At 58.5% G+C, this 23,707-nt stretch overlaps 1 protein-coding gene across 1 annotated transcript; it reads left to right on the top strand.

The window, feature by feature from the left end:
* The first annotated feature begins 10,420 nt into the window (after positions 1-10,420).
* PRPF19 (pre-mRNA processing factor 19) lies at positions 10,421-19,226 on the top strand. Its single transcript, XM_055143059.1, has 16 exons — positions 10,421-10,617; positions 11,699-11,848; positions 11,958-12,034; positions 12,540-12,681; positions 12,766-12,839; positions 12,924-12,986; positions 13,678-13,719; positions 13,826-13,900; positions 14,050-14,125; positions 14,239-14,348; positions 15,922-16,077; positions 16,173-16,242; positions 16,434-16,519; positions 17,228-17,398; positions 17,521-17,626; positions 19,079-19,226. The coding sequence occupies exons 1-16, from the start codon at positions 10,599-10,601 to the stop codon at positions 19,174-19,176; spliced, it is 1,515 nt and encodes a 504-aa protein (XP_054999034.1). The 5' UTR covers positions 10,421-10,598; the 3' UTR covers positions 19,177-19,226.
* Positions 19,227-23,707: the final 4,481 nt, after the last annotated feature.

The following is a 23,707-nucleotide window of genomic DNA, read 5'->3' as shown; positions in this document are numbered from 1 at the left end:
CCCGCTCAGGCATCCACACCGGGAGGAAAAATAAATGGGACAAATTAGCGCAGATCATGGAAGCCTCGGGTAGGAAAAGGAAAGAAGCGGTTCTCTGTGGAGCCAGAGAGTGGGTAAACGGGTCCTTTGCATTCAGGGGCACCCTTCGGCATGCTGGGTAATGTAGTTCCTCCCGGCGGGGCATTGTGGGAAATGTAGTTTCAGGGACCGAGGCGCCCAAGCACACACCTGTTCTTTTGGAGAAACTTCGCGCTCAAAAAAGCACAAAGGGAAAGCGCGTCAGCCGAACGGGAGAGGCTCACTGTGCTAGGAAACGGGCCCGCCCCCTCGGAGAGCTGGTCTACGCCCGAATCCTGCAGGCGGCTGCGAAACGTTTGCTCGGTTCTGGCAAAAAAAAAACAAGGAAGGAGCTGCTAGACACCCCCCCCCTTTTCTACAACCAAGGCAGCTTGAGGGGGGCGGGGAGGCTTGGAAAGCTGTCGTGGCCGCATTGTGATACGTGGCGTGGTCAATTCATTTCTCTGGGCTTCCACCTAGTTTCGACTTAGCCATGAAGTTCTAGTTGATGGCACTTTCGGGTTCGGAAAATGTCTATTTCACTGTCCAGTAGGTGCACAGTCACTGACGTCAAGAGAGCCAGTGATCTGTTTGCAATCCGTGTGGCTGAGATTTATGTCGCCGTTGTTGGCTGCCATTGGAAAGTTCCCCTTTGATGGTCAAACTTGCTTGCAACTTCCCTATCTCAAAAACCGAGATTCCCTTGGTGCTGGAGGGATAGTGCAGCAGGTAGGGCATATGCCTTGCATGCAGCCAACCTAGGTTTGATCCCGGGCACCACATAATGTCCCTGAGCCAAGCCAGGAATGATTTCTAAGCACAAAGCCAGGAGTAAGCCTTGAGCATCGTCAGGTGTGACCTCCCCCCCCCCGCAAAAAAAAAAAAACAACAGAAAAAAAAAAAGGATTCTCCTTTCCCCTCTGAATCAGCTTCCCAACCCTGACATCACACTGCCAAGCTTGTCCTGTGGCTTCTTCCGTATGATGTTTCTGAGGCTCTGGACTCATCCTTTCTGCTTCTGTGGAGGGTCTTTCCTCCAGAAGAAAGACCTCCCATCCCACCTCCTGCACATCTACAACTCTACCTTGGCTTGTGGGCTTGTTCCGTTCTACAGCGTTACAAGCCCCCTGGCCCAGACATTTTCCTGCAAGAAATTTAAATTGGGGGGCTGGAGAGATAGTACCGTGGGTACTTCTGACATGCAGCTGATCTAGGTTTGATCCCCGGTACCGAATCGCGTCCCTTGAGCACTGCCAGGAGTGACCCCTGAGAACAGAGCTAGAATAAGCCCTGAGCACTGCCAGCTATGACCAATCCTCTCCCCAGAGAGAGAAATGTGTTTTTCCTATGACATTCATTTCTCTTGAACTCTATGTTCTCTAGTGGTAGAAATTTTCTCAGTCATCTGGGGGTTCCCGTCCCCCCCCCCCGGCCCGGACCCCCTAGGCAGGTTGTACACCTTTTGGGAAAAATACCCAATGACCTCTGGTTTTACCTTGGGGAGTTTATCTAAATCTTGTTTATTTGGGGTTTTCAGACCCTACCTGGCGGCGCCCAGGAATGATCCCTATGGCATTTGGGGAACCTGTGTAGTGCTGGAGATTTAACTCACGCTCCGTTGCACACAAAGCAAGCACCTTAATCCCTGCAAAGCCTCTCTGGTAATTCAAAACCTCCTTGTTTTGAATGACCCAATCCCACGTAACTTGTCCACACAGGTGACCGCTCACTCCACCTGGGACATGGAGCTGCTTGTGGATTATTGACCGACTGATGTGTCCCCTCACTCCCCCCTGGCAGTGGTGGCAGTAGGACCTTCCTGGAGACGTAGGTTAGGGCTTTTCTCTTCCAAGAACTGGGCATTTAATCCTTCCTCCCGGAGCCCCTTATCCCCACCTGGAAAAGGCCCGTCTCCGCTCTTGGGCAGGCTGAGAAGCTGGGGAGGGGGTGGATCAGAAACCATGTTCTTACCCGGAATATTCACTCCAACATTGATTGCCCTGATTTCTTTTTTTTTTTAATTAATTAATTTATTTTTTAAGGGTACAGTTACAGATTTATACATTTTTGTGCTCATGTTTTCCCCATACAAAGTTCAAGAACCCATCCCTTCACCAGTGCCCATTCTCTACCACCAGTAAACCCAGCATCCCTCCCACCCTCCCCAGTCCCGTCTCCCACCCCCCCACACACTGCCACTATGGCAGGGTATTCCCTTTTGTTCTCTCTCTTTGATTAGGTGTTGTGGTTTGCAATAAAGGTGTTGCGTGGCCACTGTGTTCAGTGTCTAGACTACATTCGATTGCCCTGATTTCTCTCTGTTCCCTGAAGGACTGACTTTGGAAACACAAAACCAGTGGGAAAGGAAAGAAAAAGGAAAGAAAGCAAAAAGGGGGGCTGGAAAGATGGCACAGCAGGGGGGGGGCGCTTACCTTGCACATGACTGACCTGGACTCTGTCCCTGGCCTAAGGTCCCCTAAGCACTACCAGGGTGATCCCTAAGTGCAGAGCCAGGAGTAAATCCTGAGTACCACCAGGCGTGACCCCCCAAACACAAATCCCATCCCTAAAACTCTCCTAAAACCCTGTAGAGCCAGAGTGAAGTACAGAGGGCAGGGCGCTTGCCTTGCACGTGGCCAGCCCCAACCTGACCCCTACTTCCCCTAGGGTCCCCCGAGCCCACCAGGTGTGAATCGTAAGAGCAGAATGAAGAGTAATACCTGAGCACCACCGGATGTGACCCCCAAACAATAAGAACAACAAAACCAGCCCTCAAAAGTTGTGAAGGGGGGGACTGGAGCGATAGCACAGCGGGTAGGGCACTTGCCTTGCACGAGACCAACCAGGGTTCGATTCCCAGCATCCCATAGGGTCCCCTGAGCACCACCAGGAGTAATTCCTGGGTTCGGAGCCAGGAGTAACCCCTGTGCATCACCGGGTGTGACCCAAAAAGAAAAAAAAGTTGTGAAGGGGCTCCCCCTTTTTCCTCCACTCTGCAATTACAGATAGCTGCCCCCCAGGAGAGGGGGTCCCCCGGTTTTGCTCCCAAAGGTGGCCCCCATGTCTTGGACAGCATCTGCCTTGCACACGGTCGGTGCCCAAGAAGGTTTGCCAGGGAAATGACATGCTGGCTCTCTCCCTCCCACCTGTCCCCCTGCCACTCCAGAAAGTGTCTTCCAGAGGAATCTTCTGGCAGTACCCTGCGCGCAACTCAACTGCAGGCTGCCGACAGCCCAATCAAGTCTAACCACTTCTCCTTTGAGGCCCCACCTCACCCCAGTTATTTCCTACCACAGTCAGTTAGGCAAGCACCAGCCCTTCAGACACCTGCCAGGTCTCCCACAAACCACGGAGTCCCAGCATGCCAGGGGCAGAGTAGGACCCCCGAAACTACCAGTGACCAGACCCCTCGTAGTTCCCACCATCACAGAGTTCGCTGCCAGGGAACCCGGACACCGAACAGACATTTAGACACAAGTGGGTAAGCTGAGTCACAGGGAGAGGCGTGGAGGAGAATCACAAGGTGTGGTGGGGGCCTGAGCCAGCCAAGGGGCAAGAAGATGCCAGGGGCTGGAGCCATAGCACAGCGGGGAGGGCGTTAACCTTGAACGTGGCCAACCCGGTTTCGATCCCCAGCATCCCTTATGCCCCTTCCCCCATCCCCAGCACTGCCAGGAATTATTCCAGAGTGCAGAGCCAGGAGTAACCCTGAGCATCAACAGATGTGACCCCCCCCAAAAAAAAAGAAGAAGAAGGTTCCAGGGAAAGTGACCTTTGAGGTAAGAGGGAGGTTTACTCTGGAAGGGAAGGGGGCAGAGGAAGAGGGGGGGAAGAGAGGGGGGAAAAGAAAGGGGGGAGAGAAAGAGAGAAAGAGAGAGAGAGAGAGAGAGAGAGAGAGAGAGAGAGAGAGAGAGAGAGAGAGAGAGAGGAGGAAGGGTTATAGGTTTATAGGCAGGGTCAGGGGTCAGAGTGCTAATACAGCAGGTAGGCCATTCAAAATTTTAGAATTCCTGGAGTGTGCAACCACAAACACATCTCATACCCCACGCCCCTGATATGGCAGGAGTAACACACCGCATGGGATGGGATGTAAAGTAGAAGGCAATCCATCTCAATTAAGAAAACATCAGCACGAAAGTCTTAACCTGTAAGAAATGTTAGTGATCTCTTATACACGGGCTTAGTGGCTCCGCGGTGAGATAGAACAATCTTCACACACTGTCTTCTAAGCAAACCTTATTTGATCATTCTTAGTGAATTATTGATAACAAGCAATATAAAATGAAGTGGGGCCTGCTCTCGGGATGGGCTTGCGGGTCGGTTGGGAGAATCGGAAATGACGGTGGTGGGAAGGTACAAAGGCGGTGGGATTGGCGCTGGAATATTGAATGTAATAGATCATCATGAACAACTTTATAAACTTTATAAACAACTTTATAAAAATAAATAATATATATATTTTTATTTATAAAAATTTATTTATAAAAATAAATAAAATATATATTTTTTAAAACACGGCAGGTCGGGCACTTGCCTCGCACGCCCAGCACTCTGTGTGGTCCCCGGAGCCAGCCAGGAGGAAGCTCTGAGGCAGAGCCGGGAGTAAACCCCGATCACGGCTGGACATGGGCCCACGACAACAACAAAAAAGCAAACAAGAATAAAAAGCAAAGAAAAAGCAACAGGCTGCAGGCAATGTTACAGGGCAGAGCTCTCGGAGGACCTGAAAAGCCAGTGTGATAGGAAAGCAGGTGAGGTGAGGCTTGGAGGTCACCAGAGGCCACGTGTGCAGGAGATGGTGTCCATCAAGTTTTCTTGGCCAGAAACACTTGCCTTTATTCATGGACTTTGCAAAAACAAAAGTCACCTCCTCCGAGATGCCCTCCCTGAATATACCGCCTAAAGAAGTCTCCCTCTCGTCCCCAGCATTTCCTCTCTGCCTGACTTTGATTTCTTCACAGCCTTCTCCAATGCTAGAATTTTCCAACGTGTGTTGGTTGGTTGTTCAGCACACCCCTCCCCCAAAGAGAATGGGAACCCCAGGAGAGCAACCATCTTGCTTTTCTTGTTTGCCATTTGTATCCCCGGTTCTCAGAACAAGGACTGGGCTCCAAAGAGGTGCCTGATCAATATTTGTTGAATGCATGAAAAGGCCCCGGGGAGAGGCAGGAATAGATTTTTCCATTGAAAGTAGCTCACTGGCTGCTTTGTGGTAAGTGGGTTAGAAGCAGGTTAGGGTGGAAGCAAAAACAATCAGAGTGCACTTTCGCTGGTGCCAGGGAGAGATGCTCAGAGCTTGATCAATTTTGTTTGCCTCTAGAGATGATAACTGTAGCACTGTAGCACTGTCGTCCCGTTGTTTGTCGACTTGCTCGAGCGGGCACCAATAATGTCTTTATTGTGAGACTTGTTACCGTTTTGGGCATATCGAATACGCCACGGGGAGCTTGCCAGGCTCTGCTGTGCGGGCGGGATACTCTCGGTAGCTTGCCGGGCTCTCCGAGAGGGACGGAGGAGTCGAACCTGGATTGGCTGCATGCAAGGCAAACACCCTACCCGCTGTGCTATCTATTGCTCCAGTCCAGAGATGTTGATAACAAACATGAAAATTTATATTGTCCTTATTCTGTTGCCAGACTTTGTTCAAAGCACTTTGTGGGGGGTGGGGGGCCATGGAAATGTTTGGACTACACCCAGCAGTGCTCAGGGCTTACTCCTGACTCTGCTCAGAGATTCCTTCCTCAGAGAGCCCTTCCTGATCGGGCTCAGGGGACCACATGTGATGCTGGGGATTGAACCCAGGTTGGTCACGTGCAAAGCAAGTGCCCTGCCCATTGTATTATCTCTCCAGAGCAAGAATTAATTTTGTTTTGTTTTTGTTTGGAGGATGGGGGGGGGGGGGGTCACACCCGGCAGTGCTCAGGGGTTATTCCTGGCTCTGCACTTAGGAATCACTCCAGGCGGTGCTCAGGAGGCCATACGCTGGAGATCGAACCCAGGTCAGTCGCATACAAAGCAACTGCCTTACCCGCTGTACTATCTCTCCGGTCCAAGGAATTAATATTTTATAAGTGCTTCGGGGACAGGAGAGATAGAACAGTAGGTAAGGGACTTACCTTGCATATGGCTATCTGGAATTGATCCCTGGCATCAAATATGGTCCCCTGAGCCCCACCAGGAGTGATCTCTGAGCACAGAGCCAGGAGTCAGCCCTGAGTACCTCTGGGGTAAGCCTACTCCCCTCCCCACTTTAATTCTTGAGCACCACCGGTGTGGCTCAATAATTTAAATCAGTAAATATGGCTGACCAGAATCACAGAATATTACGGACTAGAGCACCTGCTTGGATGGCTGGAGCCCTGGGTTCTATCCCTGGTACCCCATGGGTCCTCAAGCACTAAAAACCAACCAACCAACCAACCAAATAAATAAATAAATAAATAAATATCCCCAAAGCAGGATTATTTCCTCAGAACACCCCTGCGGGGGAGTTCTACCACTGTCACCACTTCTCTGTTTCACCGATGACAAAATGATGCCGAGACATTCCCACAGCATCCCCGCTCGGGAGAGGCAGGGCTAGAACACACAAAGTGTGTATCCCCGGCCCGGGGGCCCGGCCACCTTACTACTGTCACACCTTTGGTCACTTCTGCTCCCTCGCAGGGCAGGCCCTCCAGTCTCCCTCCCCTCTCTCTGAGTTTTGCCCACCCACTGGGATCCAGAATGCGTGTGTGTGTGTGTGTGTGTGTGTGAAGTTCACCCCATCTTGAGAAATTTTTGGGTACCACTAAGATGTTGGAGCGTTCAACGGACTCTGGACAAAACTGAGAGAGAGCATCAGATGCCACCAGCAACTGGCCTGGGCTCCCTGCAGCTCCCAACCACTTTACAAGGCTCTCTTGGAGCCCAGGCGGTCAGTTCCCTGTGCTCTGACCAGGGGCTGTTAAAGCCAAAGATCCAATGACCCCCCCACCTTGGGGTCTATTGATCTGCTGGAATGACTCATAGAACTCAGGGGAACAAGTTACTTACTGGATGGCGAGTTCACTATTGGGTCAGGTTTGACTAGATGGGAGGGAGGCACAGCAGGGGACCCGGAGGGAGGGCATGGAGCTTCCCTGCGTCTTCTCTAGAAAGTTCTCCCAGGATCGCCCCTGAGCTCCATGCACTCACCCATCCAAAGTTCTTTGTTGTTGTTGTTATTTTCTGGTTTTTTTTTTTTTGCTTTTCTGGGTCACACCTGGCAATGCTCAGGGGTTACTCCTGGCTCTGCACTCAGGAATTACCCCTGGCGGTGCTCAGGGGACCACGTGGGATGCTGGGAATCGAACCCAGGTCAGCCACGTGCAAGGCAAACGCCCTACCCGCTGTGCTATTGCTCCAGCCCCTCTGTTTTGTTTTTTGTTTGTTTGATTGGGGGCCACATTTGGAGATGCTCAGGAGTTATGCCTGACTCTGCACTCCTGTGGGGTGCCAGGGGTGCCAGAAATCAAACCCGGGTCAGACACGTGCAAGGCAAGCACCTTACCTGCTGTACTGTATCTCTCCACTCCCAAGGCTTGCTTTGGCTTTTGGGTTTGGGGCCACATCCGGTGATGCTCGGGACTTATTCCTGGCTCTGTGCTCAGAAATCACTTCTGGTGAGGCTTAGGAGACCATCCGAGGTTCTGGAGATTGAACCCAGGTCAACCATGTGCAAGGCAAGTGCCCTACCCACTGTACTCTCCAGCCCCAGGTATATTTTTGCGGGGTGGGGGCTATATTCAGTGATGCTCGGATGAGATGTCCCTGGTTCTGCATTTCAGGGATCACTCCTGGCAGGCTTGGCGGACCATATGGGATGCAGGGGATCAAATCATGGTTGGCTGCCTGAAACCAAGCACCCTACCCCTTGTACTATCTCTCCAGCCCCTTCGCATTTTTTCACTTTTAACTTTTAGGCACTGTGATTTTTTTTTAATTTAATAGTTTATTTTTAATTAGTGAGTCAACGTGAGGGTACAGTTACAGATTTATACATTTTTGTGCTCATGTTTCTCCCTTACAAAGTTTGATAACCCATCCTGCTTTGTCTGGGACTCTTGGGCCGTGTCCCCGCACCCCAGTAACCTAGAAATAGTCACAAGGCTTGCATATTATCTGAGCAGGATGAGGGATTAGAAGTCAGGCAGGAAGGGGGCAAAGACGGTAATCAAGGTCACAGCAAATTGGCAGAAGGGGCAGGGCCAGAATATTATTATTATTATTATTATTATCATCATCATCATTATTATTATTGGTTTGGGGCCACACTCCACATTGCTCGGGGCTTGTTTCTGGCTCTGTGCTCAAAGATCACTCTCAGAGGGACCCAGGGGACCATCTGGGGATGCCCCGGATTGAGCCCGGTTTGGTGTCTACAAGGCAGGTGCCCTACCCACTGTACTATCTCTCCAGCCCTCAGAACAGTTAAATTTAATTTGGTTTTGAGAACACAGCCGGCGGTGCTCCGGTCATACTCCTAAGTCTGTGCTCAAGGGTCACTCCTGGCAGTGCTCAAGAGAACAGATGTGGTGCCAGGGTTGGAACCCGTTGTTGGCTGTTGCCCAAGACCAGTGCTTTACTCACTGTACAATTTCTCCAGCCACCAGAACGGTTTCTTGGCCAGCCTCAGTTTCTCTGATCAGCTGCATTTGTGTCTTTTTCACCAGGTCACCCTAGTGACCATCCAGGGTAGTTCAAAGACAGCTGTCTTATCATTATTACCTAGGAAATATCTGTGATTGCGCTCTCTAACACAGACCCCAGGAATATGCGTTTTGGGGGTGGTGCTCAGGTTTTACTCCTGTCTCTGTGCTCAGGGATTCACATGTGGTGTTGTTGGGGATCAAACCAGAGTTGGCCACGTGCAAGGCAAGTGCCTTAACCTCTGTATCTGTAGTCCAGGAATATGCAGTACAAAAAATTATTTGTTAAATTAAAAATACTATTTTGTGGGAGGGTGCTGGAGGGATAGCACAGCAGGTAGGGCATTTGCCTTGCACGCAGTAGACCCAGGTTCAATTCCTCTGCCCCTCGGACAGCCCGGCAGGTTACCGAGAGTATCCCGCCCGCATGGCTGAACCTAGCAAGCTCCCCGTGGCGTATTTGATATGCCAAAAACAGCAACTACAAGTCTCACAATGGAGACATTCCTGGTGTCTGCTAGAGCAAATTGATGAGCATCGGGATGACAGTGACACTGAGATTTGGTGGGACTCTGTGGGGGCGTGTTTGAGCACCACCTGGTGGTGCTCCGGGTGTATTTCTGGCTCTGTGCTCAGGAGTGAATCCCTGGCATCCCTTGGGGGGCTTGTGTGTGGTGCTGGGATCCCAACTAGGGTCCACTGCAGGTAAGGTAAAGCACGACCTCTCAGACCCCAGGAATATGCATCTTAAGAAAGCTCGTTGGAGCCATACTTCAGAGACACACAAAAGAATCTCCAAACCAAGCGGCTCGCTGCAGAGATTTCTCCAGACCCGAATTATATAGAAGTTTAGAATTCCAGGAGCACGCAATCGCTCTCCCCAGCCACGCAACATATTATGCTATTAATAACAAGCATTGCAAAAGAGAGTATGGGGGAGAGTGTCTGCTATAGAGGCAGGGGGAGGGTGGGATGGGGGGATACTGGGGACCTTAGGGGTGGAGGGTCGGGTGACCGATCATTGTTTCATTGTATGACTGAAACTCAAACAGGAAAGCTTCGTAACTATCTCACGGTGATTAAATTTTTTTTAAAAAAAATTAAATAGAGGGGCTGGAGGAATAGCACAGCGGGTAGGGCGTTTGCCTTGCACGCGGCTGACGCGGGTTCGAATCCCAGCATCCCATATGGTCCCCTGAGCACCGCCAAGGGTGATTCCTGGGTGCAGAGCCAGGAGGAACCCCTGTGCATTGCCGGGTGTGACCCCCCCCAAAAAATTAAATAGATAAAAATAATAAAATAAAATTAACATTCTGAATAAAAAAAAAGTAACGTGGAATTCATGCCCAATTCAATCAATGGCTAAATATATAGCAGTACTTCTATATTAAAAGTAAAAAAAAAAAGGAAGAAAAGAAAGATCGTTAGGCAATTCTGGGGCACCCCAGGTTTCCACGCCCACTCACAGTCCATTCCCACCCGTGCCCTGCTCCGCGTAGACCTGATCTCGCAGCAGCGCGCAGGCCCCGCCCCGCGGGCGCGCGCGCTGCACCACGGGAAATGTAGTCCGGCGCTGGGCTCTTCCCACGGGGCGGCGGGGGCGGGGCGCGGGCCGGAGGGAGCCGAGCGGATCCGGAAACAGTCGAGCGCGGCGCGGCGCGGCCCTTTCCTGCCCCGCTGGCTGCCGGGAAAGGGCCATTTCCGTTAGGTGCTGCGGGCTGAGGCGCGCGGCTGGCGGCGGCGGCCCCACGTGAGGCGCTCGGCGCGCATCGCTCGGCGGGGGCCCGCAGCCCGCTCGCCGCCGGCCGGCCGGAAGCGGCGGGGAGCCGGAAGTGGCCCGAGTGAGGCGCCTGGGAGCGCGGCCGCGGCGCCATGTCCCTCATCTGCTCCAGTGAGTGCGGGCGGCGGGCGCGGGCGCGGGGCGCGGGGGCGCGGGCCGGGCTGCGCGGGCGCCGTTGGCGGGCTCGCCCGCCGCCCCCGCCGCCCCCGCCGCCCCGCGGAGGAGGGGGGCGACCCCGCGGGGGACACGCGGGGCCCCGGGCCTCAGTCTCCCCCCACCCCCCAACCCCCGCACGGGGTCGGGGCGGCAGCGCGGAGGGGAGCGGGTGACACGGGTCTCCCCCGGGCAGAACCGGGGTCGCCGGCGACCCCCGAGCCAGACGCCTCCAGAGCAGCAGTGACACGTCTCCCCTCCCCGCCCCCCTGCATGCCCCTCCAGGGCGGTGCAGTTGTGCCAGGACAGGGCAGGGTCCGGGGACTCCGGGCGCAGTGCTCGTTGGATCTCCGCGTTTCTGCAGGCCCGGCACTCCCCCCCCCTCCACCCCCCACCCCTCCGCCGCCTGCTTTTTGGCATGTGCTGGGGCGTCGGGGGCGGGAGCAGTGGAGGGTTCCCCACCCTGGGCGTGGCATTCTGCTCCTCGGTGGCCCCGTTGTGCAGGAGAGGGGAGGGCGGCGGGGCTCGCACAGACGTTTGCACAAGCGTTTGCACAAGCGTTTGCGAGGTCTCTGCTGCCCCTCGCGCCCCGTGTGTGCTGCGTGTGCGGGTGCCCACCGCCAGCGCCCGCTGCCCGCGCCTCCCTGTGCCCCGCCTGCGTTGCCGGACCCGCTCTCGGCGCTTCCTGCACCCTGCCCGCCCGTGTCCACGGCCCCTGCCCCTGGTCCTTCGGGTTTCCAGCCCGAGATGTGGCCGGCCTGGCCCTGGTACTCCGGCTGGGAGTACCCCTGCACCGGCAATGTTCCCGGGGTGCTTGGCCTCCGTGCCCACCTGCCCGGCCCGTAGCTGGCCCTTCGCGGCTGGTGGCTGACGGACGGGTGGGAAGCACCTTCCGAGGCCCGAGCGCCTCCGGGGCCAGCCCCGAGCCGGCTGCCGGCCTCTCTCGCTTCCTGCTGGCCGGGAGTGGGGACCGTGTGTCCCTTGCCCCTGGGCCTGGGGTCCGCCTCCAGCCCACCGCTTGCCCGCCTCCCCCCGGCAGTCTCCAACGAAGTGCCCGAGCACCCGTGCGTGTCGCCGGTGTCTAACCATGTGTACGAGCGGCGGCTCATCGAGAAGTACATTGCCGAGAACGGCACGGACCCCATCAACAACCAGCCGCTGTCGGAGGAGCAGCTCATCGACATCAAAGGTGCCGAGGGTGGCGGGGAGGGGGCTGTGGCCTTTCCCGCAGGCGGGAGGTGGGGCGCAGATGCCCTGGGGTTCCCTCCTGGGACGGGCTTCTCTCTCTCCCCCCGCAGTTGCTCACCCGATTCGGCCCAAGCCGCCCTCGGCCACCAGCATCCCGGCCATCCTGAAGGCCCTGCAGGACGAGTGGGTGAGTGTCGGGGAGGGGCTGGACGTCATAAGGACCTCGGGGAGGGGGAGGAGCAGGTGTGTGACCATGGCGAGTGGCCGGTCTCCAAGGCTGCCTGCTTGGGGTTCAGGGTGAAGGCGAGAGTTAGAAGCAGCTGAGCGTCTGACCCCCCCCCCCCCCCGGGTTCCCCTTCCTCCCCGGCGTCCCCAGCACTAAGAGCTAAGATCGGGCACGGAGGGGGGAGGGTGGCGGGGGGGCGTAGCCGAGGGACCCCGGGGCAGTCTGGAACGGCAGTGGCCTTGGCGTGGACGGGTGCATTGGAGGGAGGACGGGAAAGAGCTGGCTCCGTCCCTGTCCCCGAGTCCGCGCTCGGTGCGCGGGCCCCTTGGCCGTGTCTTCCGGCTTTGCTCCTGGTCACTCGGCTCCCCCTGGGGTCACCGAAGGGGCCTGGGGTGCAGGCCCTTGGCGCGGGGTGACTGCCGTGCAGGGGGCTTCGGGCGCCTCTCACGCCCGCCCTCCCCCGCAGGACGCCGTCATGCTGCACAGCTTCACCCTGCGCCAGCAGCTGCAGACCACGCGCCAGGAGCTGTCGCACGCGCTCTACCAGCACGACGCCGCCTGCCGCGTCATTGCTCGTCTGACCAAGGAGGTCACTGCGGCTCGGGAAGGTGAGGCGGGCGGCGCCCACCCCGGGGCTGGCGCTGCTGGCAACGTCATTCCTGTCTGATCTCTCCTGACCTTGTCTCTCTCAGCCTTGGCCACCCTGAAGCCGCAGGCTGGTCTCATCGTGCCCCAGGCCGTGCCCAGCTCCCAGCCCAGCGTGGTGGTGAGTGTCCCCCGCCCCCCCAGGCGGCGTTGGTGAGAGCGGCTCCAGCAGCCCCGCCTCACTCTCCTCTGCCTCTCCCCTCAGGGCGCAGGCGAGCCCATGGATTTGGGCGAGCTGGTGGGAATGACCCCCGAGATCATCCAGAAGGTAAGTTGTGTCCATGCTCCGTCAGGCCGGGGGAGAGGGGGGCTTATGTCTCCTCTTCTGCACCCCAGTCCTGACGTTGGGGAACAAAGGGGCTGAGCGCGGACGCCTGCTGCGTTGGCTTTGTCCTTTGGCACCACTTGCACGTTTCCCACCAGTCTCCGATATCTCACTACCCCCTTCCGAACCGAGGTCAGGGCTGCCTCGGGCTGCCCTTAGCCAGCTCGGGTGCCACAAGGCACAGTCCGTGGCGTCTGTGGCTCTTGGCCTGTCTGTGTTTCCCCTAAAGGAGGCAGGAGTTGGCGTCTCGGCTTCACGGGGCGGAGGCTTAGAGTCAGAGGCTCAGCTCGGGGTAGCGGGAGCCTCCCCACCCCCCTTTCTGCCAGAACCCTCGGATGGGAGTGACGGTGTGTGCCTGGCCTGAGCAGTGCGGGCGGGCCTTGCGGCTCCCCGCCTCGTGGCTCAGACCGGGCCCGGGAGTTGCAGGCTCCCTTCGCCCTGCCCTGCCCTGCCCACCCCTGGGCGAGTGATTTTCCTCTGAGGCTCACTTGTGTGCTGAGTGGAGTCGGGGCACGCGGCGTGGCGGCTGCTGAGTTCCTGGGCAGCTCGTGAAATTGCGGCTGGCCTGGCCCCCGGCCTGCCGCTGTCCTGGCGGAGTCCCCCGTCTCACTGCGCCCCTGTTCTCCCTCCCCAGCTCCAAGACAAGGCCACGGTGCTCACCACAGAGCGGAAGAAGGTGAGTCCTCGAGGAGCTGGGGCGCCGGCCCTGAGGAGGCGGGGGGTGGGGGGTGCGAGTGTCGCACTCCTGACCTCCTGTCTCGGGGGCTCCTCCTCCTCCCTAGAGAGGGAAGACTGTGCCCGAGGAGCTGGTGAAGCCGGAAGAGCTCAGCAAGTACCGGCAAGTGGCGTCCCACGTGGTGAGTGGCCTGTCCCGCCTCTTGGTGGCCGGGGGGGGTGGCGTCGTGCGCAGCAGTGGGGTTTGCGGCCCCAGGACACGGGCCTGTTTCTGGGCCTGGCCGGCTGTCCCGGCCGTCGGGTGACGGGGCTGGCGGCTCTCCCCGCACAGGGCTTGCACAGTGCCAGCATCCCCGGGATCCTCGCCCTGGACCTCTGCCCCTCGGACACCAACAAGATCCTCACCGGTGAGAGCCGCCTGCCCTGGCTGTCTGTGCGGGCCGGGGGACAGGCACGCCTCCTGCCGCGGGGCGCTGGCGCGGCCAGGCTGGGCTCTGAGTCTTGCGCGGGTCCTCCTCAGGTGGGGCGGACAAGAACGTCGTCGTCTTCGACAAGAGCTCGGAGCAGATCCTGGCCACGCTCAAAGGCCACACCAAGAAGGTCACCAGTGTGGTCTTCCACCCCTCCCAGGTGAGCGCCCCGCCCCGCGGGCCTGACCCCCCACCCCGCCTGCTGTCTCCCTCCTCCCTGAGACCTGGGGACCCCCCCCCAGTAGGCACTTGGGGGCTCTCTGCAGCCTGAGGGCCACTTACACAGGCCCTCACTAGCCGCTTGCTGGAGATGGGCCTTCAGGCCAGCAGAGACAAAAATCCGTAGTTTTGAAGAAGCATCGTCCTTGAGATGCTGTCGAGTTGAAACTCGGCCAGATCTTTCGTTCTGTCCCTTTTATATTGGGGGGCCACATCCGGGGTGGTACTCAGGGCTTCCTCCTGCCTCTGCCTGCCTCAGGGATCAGTCCTGGTGGTGCTTGGGAGCGCCTTCCCGCGGTGCTGTCGCCCCTAACATTCAATGTTGACTCTGAGAGCGCGGTGTGGACTGGTCCTTGGCCTGGTGCCGGCCCGCAGGCTCGCCCTCCGTGCTCAGCAGCGGCTGGCCTTGGCGCGGCCCAGCACGGGACTGGCGCTGTTCTTTAGGGCCGGTGGCGCGCAGGTTGGACACCGCTGGCTTAGGGTGTGAAGGCGGCTCTGTTGAGCAGCTCGGCGGGTGGCCTTGCAGCTTGGGGCATCTGAGGCCCTCTGTTGTCTGGGAGCGGACGGTAGTGTGGCCCGTGCTTCCCTAGCAGCCTTTCCTCTGTGTCGTAAGGGAACCAGGAGGAGGAACGGGAGATTGGTACAGAGTGAAATGCTGCGAACAGAAGCAGTGACCCCCTGCTGACTCCGAACATCGTGTTGATAGAAGTGATAGTTGGGGTCAGAAGGACGGCGTGGTGGGTCGGGCGCTTGCCTGGCTCGTGATTGACTGGGATTAGATCGTGGCGCTGGAGCGTCCTGGCGCCCCAGTGGGGTGGTCCCTAAGCACAGACTCAGGACCGAGTTCTGAGCACAGCTGTGTGTTCCGCCCATCACCCTCCCACCCCCGGTGGCACTAGCTTGCCTTTGTAGATTGTAATACCTTAAACCGATGATGGGCTGCTACTCCACACACTCTCCCCGCCTCCCGTGTTTCCTGAGAATTACCTTGCCCCAAAGTTCCTAAATGTGGGCTGGAGTGGGTCAAGTCTTTTTTTTTTTCTCTTGCTTTTTGGGTCACACCCAGTGATGCTCAGGGTGACTCCTGGCTCTGCACTCAGGAATCACTCCTGGCGGTGCTCGGGGGACCCTATGGAATGCCGGGGATTGAACCCGGGTTGGCCGAGTGCGAGGCAAACGCCCTCCCCACTGTGCTATGGCTCCGGCCCCCAGGTCAGGTCTTTGTAGCGCCCTCTAGACCCGTCACGGTCACGCGTGCACTGACCCACACGCAGCCCAGGGCTCGAGAGAAGTACAGTTCCTCTCGGCACCCGCTGGGGAGCCGCCCTCGGCCCAGCGCCGCTTGCTTGGCTCCGTCTGTGGGCCGGGCCAGCAGCTGGGCCTGGGCAGCACTGTGGGGGTGGCCGAGAGGACACGGGCTTGCTGGTGACGGTGGCCGTTCCCGGCCCCTTGGGCAGAGAGTTGTGCCCGTTTCGCCTCCGAGCCTGACGTCCTGCTCTTCGCCTTCCTTCCAGGAGCTGGTGTTTTCCGCCTCCCCAGATGCCACCATCAGGATCTGGTCGGTCCCGAACGCCTCTTGTGTTCAGGTTGTTCGGGCCCATGAGAGTGCCGTGACGGGCCTGAGCCTCCACGCCACTGGGGACTATCTCCTGAGCTCCTCTGACGACCAGGTGCGGCCCCGGCCAGGGCGCGTGTCCCCAGGGCAGGGAGTCCCCGCTCCCCTGCGTGTGCCCCCTCTGAAGGGCTCCCCGGTCTCTGCTCGCAGTATTGGGCCTTCTCGGACATCCAGACGGGGCGCGTGCTCACCAAGGTCACGGACGAGACGTCTGGCTGCTGTGAGTCCCTGGGGCTGGGCTCTGCCTCTCGGTTGGCTGCTTCCCATCTCGGCCCCCGTCGGAAAGTGTGCTTCCTGCCCTCCCTGGACACCTGCGCGCGCACTGACCAGGACTGGGAGTGTCCCTTTGACGGCCCTAGTCCCTCTCGGGGCCTATGGCCGCGGTCCGACTCCCTTTTCCCCTCCCCGCAGCGCTGACCTGTGCGCAGTTCCACCCCGACGGGCTCATCTTTGGAACAGGCACCATGGACTCCCAGATCAAGATCTGGGACCTGAAGGTAGGACACGGGCAGCGGCACTGTGTGCACGGGACGCGGGGCCCTGGGGATGTCTGTGGGTGACAAAACAGACAGGGGGAGAGGGAGGGGAGAAAGGAAAGAGAGAGAGAGAGCGCGTGCATGCTGGGGCAGAGAGTGAGAGAGAGAGAGAGAGAGAGAGAGAGAGTGTGTGTGTGTGTGTGTGCGCGCGTGCGTGCGTGCATGCATGCTGGGGCAGAGAGTGTGTGTGTGTGTGTGTGTGTGCGCATGTTTGTGCGTGTGGGTGCGTGCGTGCATGCTGGGGCAGAGAGAGTGTGTGTGCATGCATGCATGCTGGGGCAGAGAGTGCTTGCGTGCATGCATGCATGCTGGGGCAGAGAGTGTGTGTGTGTGCATGTTTGTGTGTGTGGGTGCGTTCATGCTGGGGCAGAGTGTGTGTGTGTGCGTGCGTGTACGTGTATGCTGGGGCAGAGAGAGTGTGTGTGTGTGCGTGTGTGTGTGCGTGCGTGCGTGCATGCGTGCATGCATGTTGGGGCAGAGAGAGAGTGTGTGTGTGTGTGTGTGCGCTCGCGTGTGCTCTGGGGCACAGGGCTGTGCCATCCGCCTTTGTTGTCCCTGCCAGCTGCCCTTCCCCGAAGAACAGGACATCTTCCCGGGGCTCTATTTCCCAAGCGCCTGTTTCTTCCCACCCGTGAGCGGGGGGCTGACGCTTTCCTCCCGCACCCGCAGGAGCGCACCAACGTGGCCAACTTCCCCGGCCACTCGGGCCCCATCACCAGCATCGCCTTCTCTGAGAACGGGTACTACCTGGCCACGGCGGCCGACGACTCCTCCGTCAAGCTGTGGGATCTGCGCAAGCTGAAGAACTTCAAGACCTTGCAGCTGGACAACAACTTCGAGGTGCGCCCTCCGCCCCGTCTCCCCCTCTGGCGGCCGTTCCTTGAGTGGCTCCAGACCGCCACGTTTCCCGATTTTCCCGCGCCCCTGCCGCGCGCCCGTGACCTCGGTCCTGGTCTTGGCAGGTGAAGTCCCTGATCTTCGACCAGAGCGGTACCTACCTGGCCCTCGGGGGCACGGACGTCCAGATCTACATCTGCAAACAGTGGACGGAGATTCTCCACTTCACAGGTACGGGCCGGCGGGGGCAGGAAGCCGGGCGTGTCTCGGGGGTATCCTGCAGGGCCCCTGGCAGCTTCTCCCCGAGATCTGTCGCTGGGGGCCTGAGAGCTCCTCCCGCTGGAGGGGGGCGAGTCACCTAGCCTCTGGTGGAGCTCAGCACCCGCCATGCTGGCTGCGCACCCGCAGGGCCAGGGCCGCAGGGGGAGCCCGGGGTGTTGGGGCCTTGGAAAGGGTTTGTTGCTCCTGCTCAGCGTTGGGGCTGTGTCCTGGGATCGAGCAGGAGGTCGCTCGGCCCAGTCTTGGCAGGAAGGGGCTTCGGGTCCCGTGAGGAAGGTGGGCGTGGGGTGCCTTCACACACTCGTACTCCGTTCCCCAGAGAAGGTGACGGGAGAGTGAGATGCTGAGTCTGGCGGGTCGCCAGGCGGCCGGCCTCCCCCTAGTGGAGGGACCATCCGCACCTCGGGGTGGCCTGGGGACCCTTGCGGGGCTGCTGAGATGGGGCGTTGCTTTGCCTGCGGCCCCTCCCCAGCCTCCCATATGGTCTCCTAAGCACCACTCGGCGCTAACGCCTGAGTGCAGGGCCAGGAGTAACCCCTGGGCACTGCCGGGGTGACTCTGAAACCACAGCAAAGAGCTGTCACTTCACCTTGAATCCGGGCGGTGGCGACGCTGACAGTCACACCAGGACTGGCATAGCCGCTGTCTCATCAGCAGGGTGTGGGTGGCACCCAGGGTCCCTGTCCCAGCCCTGCGTGTCCCCGAGCCCTGCTGTGTGTCTGTCGAAGGCCTGGGCCTCACCCTGGGGCCCACAGTTGTCCCCGGTCTGGAGCCCGGGCTCTCGCCTGGGCACGTAGAGTGGTGTGCGGGGAGCGGTGGACTCAGGAGAAACTCGTGTGTGGGGCCGCGAGGGGTGGCCCTGCGCCAGCCCTGCCCGTCGGGCCCAGTCACCTATAGTCAGACCCTCCTGCGCTGTGACGGCTGCTGGCCGGGAGTTGGAGCTGGTCAGAGACGGGCTTAGAGCTGGGCCGGAAGCTCAGCTCTGCGTGTGCCGAGTGCCCGGTGCCTCTCTGGGTGAGGCCGCTGGGGGCTCCCGGCTTTGTGGGGCTCTCACAGTGGACACCTGGCGGGCCCGCTATCCCCGAGGGCTGCGGGAGGGGTCCTGAGCACCAGGAACAGTGAAAACCCACAGAAGTGTCGGGGGAGGTGTCGGGTCCGAGCCCAGAGTTCAGAGCGGGCGCAGTGCCCGGGCTCGGGAGGGGAGGTTTCCGCTGGGACTCGCACTCGGCTTCCAAAGAGGGGCTGGTCGCCACCCACGTTGGGGTGCCTCTGGCCAGCTGACTGCCGCCGTGGGGGACAGGGGCACGGACACAGCCTCGAGAGAGGACCCAGCCCGCCCCCCCCCCCCCCCCCGGCAGCAGACACTGCAGCGGGCCTTCTCACCGCTGTCCCCTCTCCCCTCAGAGCACAGCGGCCTCACCACCGGGGTGGCCTTCGGGCACCACGCCAAGTTCATCGCGTCCACGGGCATGGACCGGAGCCTGAAGTTCTACAGCCTGTAGGCCCGGGCCCGCGGGGCCAGAGGGCCGCATCTCAGTAGTGGGCAGGGCAGGGTGGGGCGGGGGGAGGAAGGGGAGACTGGGGCCGGGGGCAGGGGGGCAGGGGTGGGACTGCGTTATCATTTCACTCTGGTCTGGGGTGGCCCGAAAGCCGAGAGGCGTGGGCCACCCTCATTTCTGCGTCTTCCAGGCCTGAGGGGCAGACACGATGGCTCCGGCCGATCAGGGCCTCTCCCGCGGGGGCGGTGCTCCTGCACCACCTCGTCCAGTTCCTGCTCGGACACGGGAGAGGCCGGGCCACGGGAACTGTGAAGGGGAGGGACTCAGGGCTCGCGCAGGGTTTTATAAGCAGTAATCTAGTTTCATTAAAAAAAAAGGAAATCTGAAAAAGCACTGCCTCGTGTCTGTCTGTCTGTCTGTCTGAGCTGCAGCGTCCGCGCGTGGCAGGCAGGAGGGAGCCCCGCATTCCTCATGGCTTGCCAGCCTTTCTCTGGGTTCGGGGGGCGCACAGGAATGATCCGCCGCCCAGGTTGGTGGCCAGCAGGAACCCCTGGGCCTGGCGCTCCCCAGAGCCTCCCGGCACGCTCACTCTGGCTGTGGGGGGAGCGGGATGGGGGGCCAGGCACGGGGGTTCCTGGGAGGTGGGTGAGAGACAGCTGGTCTTGAAACCAGAGAAGAGCTTCTCAAACTGGCCTGAGCTCCCAGCCGACACGGGGTCAGGTAACTGGGGTGCTGTGTGAGGGGGCGGGTGCTGGAGGGAGTGCTGGGTGGGGCGGGACAGGAGAGGTCTCGGGAGGGCTGAGCTGAGGGAGGAGCAGTGCCCAGCAGGGGGAGGGTCCAGGAAGAAAGGGGGGCCCACGCGGGTGACCACCAGGCAGGACCCAGGAAGAACAGGACATTGCCTGGGGCAATCTGGGAGCAGGTTCAAGTTGGGGTTCAGAGTTCGGGCAAAGCCCCGAGCGTCGCCAGATGTGGCCCCAAACCAACTGCTGCTGCTCCCACTCCCCCCCCACTGCCTCGCGCCTGCTGGACGCCCGCTGTCCCACTGCCCTGCTCTGCTGCTGTGCTGACCGCCAGCCTGCCCCTTCTATGACCCCAGTACCGGGGTGGGGGACAGAGGCCCCATGGGTGACTTTTGGCCAGTGGGCCGGGTGGTCCAGTGTGAGCGTCTGAGGATGTGCTTCTGTGCCCTGTGGTGCCAGGGATGGTCCGGGCATCCCAGCAGTGCTCCAGGGCGGCAACCAGTGACCTGGGATGGATCCAGGGTTGACCGCTTGCAAGGCCAGTTCCTTAACCCTTGTCCTGTCTCTGGCCCCTGCCAGGGTCCTCACCGCCACAATCCCCTTCTTGCTTCCTCTGCTCTTTGGTGCTGCTGCTGCATCTCTGCCGCCCCCACCACCTTCACTGCTGTGCCCACCTCCCCTAGAGCCCACCTCCCCCAGGCAGGCCTCCTGGAAGCCTTTCGTGCTGGGCTCAGGCTGGCAGTGAGCCTCCTCACGTCCCTGGTTCCTGCCTCTTGCTTTCACCCTCCACCTCATGCCTCGCTGCTAAGTGGTACAAGACCATTGAGCCTGGGACCAGAGAGACAGTACAGCGGGTAGGACGCTGGCCTTGCATGCGGCCAGCCTAGGGTCAAGCCTCAGCACCCCAGATAGTCTCCCGAGCCCTGCCAGGAGTGACCCCAAGCACAGAGTCCTGGACACCGCTGGGTGTGGCCCCCAAAAATCACCAAAAAACCAACAAAAATGATGGTCAAGCCTGGACCAACAATGACAAAAACAAAAACGGTCAAGCCTGCACAGTCAGGCTGTCTCCGTCCCCAACAGCTCTTTCAGCCGAGAGGGCGTGAGCCCACACCTTTGGGGAGCTGGTGAATTCTCAAGAGTGCGTCTTCTGGGGGCTGGAGCGATAGCACAGCCCTTGGGCTTTCTTTCGCCTTTCACGCGGCCTACCCGAGTTCGATTCCTCCGCCCCTCTCGGAGAGCCCGGCAAGCTACCGAGAGTATGGAGCCCGCGCGGCAGAGCCTGGCAAGCTACCCGTGGCGTATTGGATGTGCCAAAAACAGTAACAGTAAGTCTCTCAATGAGAGACGTTACTGGTGCCCGCTCGAACAAATCCATGAGCAACGGGATGACAGTGACAGTGATGCATCTTCTGGGGCTGGAGCGATAACACAGCGGGGAGGGTGTTTGCCTTGCACGTGGCTGACCCGGGTTCGATTCCCAGCATCCCATATGGTCCCTGAGCACCGCCAGGAGTAATTCCTGAGTGCAGAGCCAGGAGTGACCCCTGAGCATCGCTGGGTGTGACCCCCCCCCCAAAAAAAAAAGAGTGCATCTTCCCTGGACCAGAAGTGTCAGACTGAGTCTTGTGTCAGCCTTGGCGCTCTGAACCAGATCGGCCACTTGGGGGCACTGTCGTTCCACTGGCCTCCCCAACCGGGCCCCCCTGCCCTATATGCGAGTTCGTGGTGCTGCTGTTTTGCTTCCTGAAGAGGCAGAAGAGGCAGACGGAGGCAGGTTCTGGAGTCATCTGGGTCTGGGGCTCTTCTAAGGAAAGGCTGGTGGGGGCTGGAGAGACAGCAAAGGGGGGAAAGGTGCTTTGCATGAGGCGGACCCAGGTGCGGTACCAGATGCCAAACCTGGTATCTTATCCCCCGAGCATCGCCAGGAACGATTCCTGAATGCAGAGCCAGGTGTGGCCCCCTCCTCCAACAAAAACAAACAAAGAAGTGCCCGTGTTGGATGTCCTCACGCTGACACGACCCCGTTGTGTCGTCTGCCCAGAGAGGGGCAGGCCCGGAACGGTTCCGTCTCCAGTGCGGGTGAGACTGGACTCGGTCCGCACGTTCCAGCTTGGAGTCTCAGCTCTGCAGCCCTGCCTGGTGTGCGGCCCCACAAGTAGCCGCAGTGCCTGCTACAGGCTGCCGGCCAGGTGAGCACACAGCGTGCTCCCCAGAGGGGCGGTCTCCCCACTGCACGGCCTCCAGGGACGCGTGGCGGAGGCGGGCACAGGTGCCCTTGAAGCTCGGTTGCCTTCTGAGCAGCCGTGGCCAGGCAGGGGCGGCCACTGGGCAGATGCCACCGTGCCAGGAGCCCAGGCGTGCCACTGCCGGGGAAGCCCACACTTCTCGGGGAGGCACAGATGCCTGGGGGTCGCTGGGCCGGAATAGGGGTCCGGATTGGAGTGGCGGCTCCCCTGGGAGGCATCTCGGGCGCAGCCCGTCACAGGCAGCCAAGGACATGGGGGGCAGCCTGTGAGTGCCAGAGAAGGACCCCCGAACAGCGATCGGAAGGATCCAAACCAGGAACAAGCCAGAAAACAAAAGGGTCTAAAACATGCCTTTTCTCTTCCTTCCTTCCTTCCTTCCTTCCTTCCTTCCTTCCTTCCTTCCTTCCTTCCTTCCTTCCTTCCTTCCTTCCTTCCTTCCCTCCTCCTTCCTTCCTCCTTCCTTCCTTCCTTCCTCCTTCCTTCCTTTTTCTTTCTTTCCTTTGTCTCTTTCTCTCCCTCCCTCCCTCCTTCTCTCTCTCTTTCTTTCTTTCTTTCTTTCTTTCTTTCTTTCTTTCTTTCTTTCTTTCTTTCTTTCTTTCTCTCTCTCTCTCTCTCTTTCTTTCTTTCTTTCTTTCTCTCTCTCTTTCTCCCTCCCTTCCTTTCTTCCTTTCTTTCTTTCTTTCTTTCTTTCTTTCTTTCTTTCTTTCTTTCTTTCTTTCTTTCTTTCTTTCTTTCTTTCTTTCTCTCTTTCTCCCTCCCTCCCTTTCTTTCTTTCTTTCTTTCTTTCTTTCTTTCTTTCTTTCTTTCTTTCTTTCTTTCTTTCTTTCTTTCTTTCTTCCTTTTTCTTTCTTTTCTTTCTCCTTCCTTTCTTTCTTTTCTTTTCTTTCTTTCTTTTTCTCTCTCTCCCTTCCTTTCTTTCTTTCTTTCTTTCTTTCTTTCTTTCTTTCTTTCTTTCTTTCTTTCTTTCTTTCTTTCTTTCTTTCTTTCTTCCTTTCTTCCTTTCTTCCTTCCTTTCTTTCTTTCTTCCTTTCTTTCTATTGAATCACGGTGAGATGCAGTTGCAAAGCTTTCATGCTTGAGTTTCAGTCACACAATGATTAAACACCCATCCCTCTACCTGTGCACATTCCCCACCACCACGTCCCCAGTGTTGCCCCCTCCCGCCTCATCCCAACCCTACCCCTGCCTCTCTGGCAGACAATTTCCCCCATACTCTCTCTCTCTCTCTCTCCTTTTGTGCCTTATGGTCTGCAATACAGATACTGAGCAGCTATCACGTTTGATCCTTTTTCTGCTTTCAGCACACATCTCTCATCCCGAACGATCCCTCCAACCATCACTGACTTAGTGATCCCTTCTCTATCCCAGATGCCTTCTCCCCCAGCTCATGAGGCAGGCTTCCAACTATGGGGCAATATTCCTGACCCTTGTGTCTACTATCCTTGGGTGTCAGTCTCATATTATATTATTCTATATTCCACAAATGAGTGCAGTCCTTCTCTCTCTGTCCCTCTTTCTGAGTCATTTCACTTAGCATGATAC

This window comes from Sorex araneus, chromosome 6 (genome assembly GCF_027595985.1).
Source record: "Sorex araneus isolate mSorAra2 chromosome 6, mSorAra2.pri, whole genome shotgun sequence".
NCBI lineage: Eukaryota > Metazoa > Chordata > Mammalia > Eulipotyphla > Soricidae > Sorex > Sorex araneus.
This window is presented reverse-complemented; position numbering and strand designations above follow the sequence as displayed.

Coding starts and splice junctions, on each gene's coding strand:
- PRPF19 (XM_055143059.1), top strand. Junction 16,243..16,433: donor GGACGAGACGTCTGGCTGCT/GTGAGTCCCTGG, acceptor CCCTCCCCGCAG/CGCTGACCTGTGCGCAGTTC. Junction 16,520..17,227: donor TCAAGATCTGGGACCTGAAG/GTAGGACACGGG, acceptor CCGCACCCGCAG/GAGCGCACCAACGTGGCCAA.